The sequence below is a fragment of the Myotis brandtii genome, unplaced genomic scaffold (assembly GCF_000412655.1).
Source record: "Myotis brandtii unplaced genomic scaffold, ASM41265v1 scaffold986, whole genome shotgun sequence".
NCBI lineage: Eukaryota > Metazoa > Chordata > Mammalia > Chiroptera > Vespertilionidae > Myotis > Myotis brandtii.
Window position 1 is genome coordinate 1,419,363 of NW_005372102.1, and position 6,668 is coordinate 1,426,030.

The window sequence follows — 6,668 nt, forward strand, 5'->3', positions numbered from 1 at the left end:
TTCCCGCTCAGCCAGAGGGGGTGCTGCCCACAACCAGCCCAGGCCGGCGGAGAGGAGGCTGGGTGTGCTGGGCTGCGCGTGGCAGTGACCCAGGACGGGGGCCTCTGTGGTCCCTCCAGGAGGAGCCTGGGGCGGGGCCCCCGGGAAGTGCAACACGGGGAGCAGGACCAGAGCCCCCTTGGGGTGCCATGACCTGGGGTGTCCAGGAGCCCCCCTTCCACCTCTCCTGGACTTCCTCTCTAGTCCCCAGCAGAGCCAAGGCCAGGTACCCAGGGGCCACCAAGGGCCAGAGGCCTGGCTGGGTCCTGCCCTCTGTGGTCTGGGCTGGGCAGTGCCCCGCGCACGGCAGTTGTCCCTCCTGCCCAGAATGCCGGCCGCCCGCACGGGGTGCAGAGGGGCTGGCACTGCACCTGCCTCACTGCACCCAGGAGGAGAGGGCGCTGGGCACGTGGGTGCCGCCCGTCTTCCTGCCCACGCCTCTCCTGGAGCCCCTCCCTGGGAGCACTCAGAACCCCACAGCCTGGCTGTTCTCTGGCTTCTGACAAACCTGGTAAGACCAGACCCCACCCCTTCCCCACCATCTGCGGATGGCAGACCGAGGGCGGAGGGCCCCTCACACCAAGCTGTACATTGGGGTTCCAGCGAGGCAACCTGGGACCATGGTGTCATCTCCGTCTGCTTCAACCCAACACCTCATGGGGCCCTGCCGCTGACCTGCCACCGGTCCCCTCCTGACTTGGCTCAGGCCATTCTGTAATGAAACCCGCTCCAGCCTCAGGAGCTGGGCACGGCCCTGTTACTCCTGCCCAGGCCTTCCGCTCAGACAATCCCTCCACTGACAGGCCAAGTGCATGGCAGCCTGCAGGTCCCCACTGCCCGGAGGAGCGTGCGCTGACCTGCAGGGGATGGTGTGGATTGGAGGAGACCAGGCCTGACCCGCAGGCCCCACTTCCTCAAGCCCCTCCCCTACATGGTCCTGGAGGCCATGGCAACACCTCCGAGGACGAGGACACAGGAGGACGGAGGACAGATGGCCTGGGGCCCGGCACCCAGCAGGAGGCCAACACAGGGTCCTTGAAGACACTTTATTGGGGCAAGGCTGGAGGCCGTGGCAGGGGGTGGGCCCAGGAGCCCTCCGAGCCAGCCCTCCGCCTTCCTGGTGGCTTCCGAGGGCGCAGTGGTCGGGGTGGCCGCCAAAGGCCCTCACGATGGGCTGGGGCCGCCCAGAGACATGGCCTTCAGGGGAGGTCTGGAGGTATGGGGCCCACCAGCGGGCGGGCTGCGGGTGGCCTCAGACGAAGGTGGCGTGGTGTGGGCTGGCTTTGGGCTTGGTGGGCCCACCTGCGATGGGGCTCAGGCCGGGGAGGTCTGGTGCGGGGGGCCTGCTGGCCTGTGGCCTCCGGGGGTCTGTCCGCACCCCTGGAGCCCTGTGGCCTGGCCCAGGGGCCGAGCCAGCAACCAGGTCCACATCGATGATCGTGTTGACCGGGAGGCCTCGGCTGCTGTGTGCCCCGCCTCCTGTCACAGGGAGAAGAGAGAGGCTGTCACCATCCCCCCAGGCCTGCAGACACCCAGCAGGAATCCCCACCCACCTGCCCTGCATGGACACTGGCCGTGGGAGGGGTTCCTCAAATGCCCAAATGCATCCCGCAGGCCGGCCACCTCTGACCTTAGCCTCGGCCGGGGTCAGGGGTCTATAGATCGCGAGCCTCAAGCCACCAGCCCCTCGGGGCCCCTGCACGTCTGGGCGGCAGAGGCCACACAGTGTGGGGAAGGTCCCAGGCCGAGGGGGCACAGGCATGAATCGAGAGGGGAGGCAGAGGCTGGGGCCCCGGTGCTGGGGGTGCAGGGCCCAGGTTCTGTGCCATGGCGCCCGGGGAGCCCCTACTGGTCACAAGGACACCCAGGGCTCCCTGCACCCTGCCCTCGTCATCTGTGCCAGGCCAGCCCGGGTCCTTCAAAAGCTGTTCAGCACCTGGGCCCTGCCCCTGCCCCCCTCATTCCTCCTCTCCCGGTGGCGCCCCCTGGCCGGCCGAGGATGCTGAGCTGCCCCCGGGCTGGGCTGTGAGTGGGAGGTGTGCGGTGTGCCGTACAGGAATGAGGATTTCTGTGCCCCAGGAGGGGCTGGGGTGGCAGAGGAACTGGAGGGGGAGGGGAGGGGTCCCAGGGCCCCACCAGGCTGCAGGGCTGTTCACAGGGATCCAGGGGCTCCCGGCTGGGTTGTGGCCAGTGGAGAGCAGTGTGGGGGGGAGGAGGGTGGGCGGGGCGGGGAGGAGACTGTGGCCACAAGAGACCTCCCTGCTGCCCGGGCCCCCTGCTGAGCCCCGCCTTGCCTTCCCTGACTCCACCCCAGGCTACTATGGCCCCAACTCCCCTGGGGGCTGTCTGCAGGGCTTGCCCTTAGGCCAGGGGCACTGGGGCCACAGTAAGTGGGTGCCAAGGGACAGGCCCCCTTGCCTGGGCTTGGGGGGACCAAGCTCTGGGTGGGGCTGTTCCAGACAGGACTGGCCCTTGGCAAGGCCCCCAGGCACTCGGCCTCACACACGACCTCACTGCCAACCTCGCTGCAGGACGCAGCTCACAGGCCAGCGTGCGGCAGAGGCGGCTCCAGAGCCCCTGTGACCACCCAGCCTGGCTGCCAGCTGTCCACCTGCCTCCACCTCAGGCCCATGTCCTCACCCTCACAAACAGTCCTTCCTGGCACCTGCCTGGGTTCCGGCTGCGCTCTCCTACCCCATGGCCACACCCGGGCCTTGTGCCTGTCCCCCGAGTGGACTATCTGCCCCGCCTGCAGGCTGCTCAGTGCCCAGTGGCCCCGCCTCAGCCCCAGGAGTCCTCGGGCCGCCAGAAACTCCTAGGCCCTGGGTGGGCAGCCCTGGTTCTGTGCCAGTAACCTCTGGGTGGGCCGCGGAGCCCCGATGAGGCCCTGGAGGACGGAGACCTGTCTTTCCAGGCGCAGTCCCCAGGGACCGGCATGGGGTGGGCTTGGCAGAAGCTCCTAGCCCTGGCACCCTCCATTGCCCTCCCCTGGCTCACCACTGGGACGGGGCAGGCGGTGCCGCCCAGGTTAGGGATGCCAGGGCCCTGGTGTAGAATCTATAGGGTGTCAGTGAGCCCAGGGCCGAGGACTCTCAGGTGCCCACGCGAGCAGGCGTCCCAGCCGGTGACCCACAATCGACATGGAGTCCTGCCCCACGGACCAGCCCTCCCTGGGCCTCGGTTTCCCTGGCCTGGCTCCGCTTCCTCCGTGGGTCTGAGGCTTCTGAGTGAGAGTGGGATGCTGTGGGATCAGGAGCCTGTGTTCCCAGCTGCTCCGTGGCCCCAAAGTCCCACCTTACTGCACCCCAGGCCTCCATGAGCACCTCCACGTGGCCCCCAGGGCTTCCCCGTGGCTCGTCGGTGTCAGAGTGCCCGGCCGCGTGTCCTCCCCGGCCACGGCTGTTGGGCCAGGCGTGTCCTATTCAAAACCATGGGGAAGGGTTTCCCCTGAGGCCCGAGGGTCCAGTCCTTCAGTCATTCAGCAAACATCCCACTAGGCCTCCCACTGGGCCCCACCGTCCCATCTGTCACTGGGCCCCCCATGCTCCACAGGCGGCCGCAGGGTGGGAGGTGGGGCAGGGCGCTTCCATTTAGCTTCAGGGTGGAGGGCAGGGCTTGCCGGGTTCTCTGCCCGCTCGGGGGCATCTGTCTGGAGCAGTAAAGGACCTGCGGTCCCACTCAGGCCAGGAGCCAGGCCCTCCCGTCCAGCCCGATGGGCCCGGGCGACAGAGGCTGCAGGGGCAGCTGGAGCCGGGACAGCTTAGCAGGCCCAGGGAGGGCCTGCCGTGTCGGGGACGGGGCAGCTGGTGCAGGCTGAGGACCTGTGTCTGGGGGCGGGTGGCCAAGGTCCAGGCCCTTCCTGCCTGCCTGGCCCAGATTTGCTTTCTGAGTAAGTGGCAGCCCCAGGCCTGTGACTCGGTGGCAGCGGCCCAGCCCCATGCAGTCAACGGAACCCCACAGGGCGCCAGGGGCCATTTCCAAAGGGTGCCCGTGCCACTCCCTCCAGCAGATATGAGGCTGGGCCAGGACCTCGCCTCCGCCTCTCAGGGCCCTACTGGCCCCTCCCCCCAGGGCTCCACAGCCCGACATGAGCCCCGGGGGCCCAGCGGAGCGCCACCACCATCGCAATCGGGCGCCAGAGCCACGTCAGTGGCCCTCCCCGGGCCCTTCCTGCCCCAGAGGGACCCTCCGTGTCCTCCTTTGCTGTGACTCCTGTCCACATGCTCTGAACCGTCTGCTAGACGGGTCCTGTGTCCTTCAAGGCCACCCTGCCACCTCCTCCGTGAAGCCTCCCGGGGTGCCCCTCACTCTCACAGCACAAGGAGACTGGGCGCAGCTAAACTGGGAAATATGGGGAGGGGAGGAGAGGGGCGGGGCAGGGGCTCCGTGGTCCACCCTCAGCCACCAGCCCTGGACACCCCACCCCACTCCACTCCATCGCCTCGGAGGCTGATCCCTGTGAGCAAGCTTCACAGCCCCAACCAAAGCCCTGGTTCCCGCTCATGACACACAGTCCCCCTCCACTCAGACCCCAGCAGGTGGTGACGGGGTTAAAGGTCCTCATCAGCCAGTGCGTGCTGAGCACCCTGGGGTGAGGCGACATCTAAGGAGAATGGAGACGAGGCTTTGAGACCCGAGGGCTGAGCCCAGGGAACAGAGGGCGCCTGTCACCAGGTGGGAAGCCTGAGCCGGAGCGGCCACTCGGGGCGCACCGAGCTCGGAGCGCGGAGCCGCAGGGGCAGGTGGGAACTGACAGCCAACCACAGGGTCGGCTCTGGCCCACGGGAACGGGCGGAAGAGTCGGGCCTGGCCGCCTCCCCTCCCCAGGCGACAGCAGACAGACGCCGATGCCCACTCAGGGAGAGGCCCGGGCTGCCCCCTCCCCGCCGCCGGCACAGGGCTGCCTATGGGTGCTTGAGAGCATCTGCTGAGTGAACGGCCTATTTTAAAAAGCCACTAGATCGCCCCAGCTGGTTTGGCCCAGTGGATAGAGCGTTGGCCTGGGGGCTGAGGGGTCCCGGGTTTGATTCCAGTCAAGGGCACATGCCCGGGTTGCAGGCTCGATCCCCAGTGTGGGGTGTGCAGGAGGCAGCCGATCCATGATTCTCTCTCATCATTGATGCCTCTCTCTCTCTCTCTCCTTCTCTCTGAAATCAATAAAAACATATATTTAAAAGCCACTCTGTTAAGGGAACCCATGGAGTTCCTAAAAATGTGTGACACTCTCCTTGGAGTAGAATGCATCGACAGCTTGCTGAAGCGGAAATAAATATTCAAGTGAAAGAAGTTTGATCCAGTCCAATCACGAGCTGTGGTTTATTCCTCCTGGAAGAGCACGGACCCAGACATGGGCGACAGGACACAGGTACGCAGGGAGCAGGGGGTCGCAGGGCGTGCGGAAGGCGACAGCATGCACCTGGCTCCTGCGCTGGGGGGCGCTCTCAGCGGGAAGGCGCCGGGTCCCCACAGCACAGTCCTCCACAAGCTACCAAGGAGGCAGGGACAACGCACCCCTCCCGCCCCCAGGTGTGGCTGCAGGTCCCGGCAGGACCCAGGCTGCCCTGGCGGGTGAACTGGGGCGGCCCATCGCCTGCCAGCGGATCAGGGCTGACAGCGTCCAAGAGTCGTGTGTGCAGGGGCAGGGCAGCCCGCTGTCAGCATGGACACCGAGCAGGCGCCTGTCCACCCAGCGGGGACGCACACGGGGCCGTGCCCAGTGCGGGCGGGTGGGAAGGCTCCTGGAAGCCCCTTGCAGCAGGCAGGAGCCTCACCTCCACTTCCAGCTGCGGCTCCTGGGACAGTCCCTCCGCCAGCCGTACGTCACCGTCACCGAGCTCAGTGAACAACCAAACTTACGCTTCCAGGAGTTGAGAGAGATGCCTGTGACTGCCCGAGGCCAGGACACCCCTCGGAGACCCCCAGCCCTGGTCCTGAGCCTGTCTGGCCCAGGCCGACGCCCCTGTGATGGCTCTGTGCCGAGCGTGGTCCTACGTCACCTGGGCATCACTCACTCCTCAAGACAAATGCTTTTTTTCAGTCTCGAGACGAACACAGACCATGCTAGCTCTCCTCATTTTAAGGAACACATACATTTTCTGGAATCGCCGGACAGAGGGCGAGGGGCGAGGAGGCCGCTGTCTGCTCACAGAACACGGCACATGCCGGGAGGCCTCCGGGACCCGTCCTGACCACACTCCGACCTCAGCTGTGCCTGACACCTCCTGGTAGACCAGCCCACAGTAACTATGGTAACAGAGGGGACGGTGCTGTGGAAAAGCCTCGTTAGACGATCACGGGGCAAAGGGTCGACCTCCCACATGTGTGTCTTTTTTTATTGGGGACTAGGTGGACTTTCCCGGGGGACATCCCCGGGGGACAGTGGAGTGGCAGAGTCAGAGGTGAGCAGGGGAGCCACGCCCGGCGGTACCTGGAGTGGGAGGTCCTGCCGGGTCCTGCGGGGTCGGGGGAGGCGGCAGCAAAGTGCTGTTGGGGCTGCTGATGTCCCCCTCCCCGGTGAGCATCAGGTCGGCCACGTGTTCGCCCTCCACAGTCTGGACGCCCCCGGACTCTGCTTCCTGCGCGTGGGGCGTGGGCGTCGTGGGGGTCGAGGAGGTGGGGAAGGGGGGGCT

The 6,668-nt window shown here is 66.8% G+C and overlaps 1 protein-coding gene and 1 long non-coding RNA gene across 2 annotated transcripts in view; one reads left to right on the top strand and one right to left on the bottom strand.

Moving 5' to 3' along the window:
• Positions 1-1,071: 1,071 nt before the first annotated feature.
• RGS12 (regulator of G-protein signaling 12) overlaps positions 1,072-6,668 on the bottom strand; it is a 59,267-nt gene continuing 53,670 nt past the window's right edge. Inside the window, exons 17-18 of the mRNA XM_014533452.1 lie at positions 6,467-6,666; positions 1,072-1,518 (exon numbers count right to left, since the gene is read on the bottom strand). Coding sequence (XP_014388938.1) covers positions 1,292-1,518; positions 6,467-6,666 — 427 coding nt within the window. The 3' untranslated portion in view covers positions 1,072-1,291. The remainder of the gene's footprint in view (positions 1,519-6,466; positions 6,667-6,668) is intronic.
• LOC106724810 lies at positions 5,150-6,459 on the top strand. The gene is made up of 2 exons (XR_001360643.1): positions 5,150-5,404; positions 6,120-6,459. It is a non-coding gene; the product is annotated as an uncharacterized LOC106724810 (long non-coding RNA).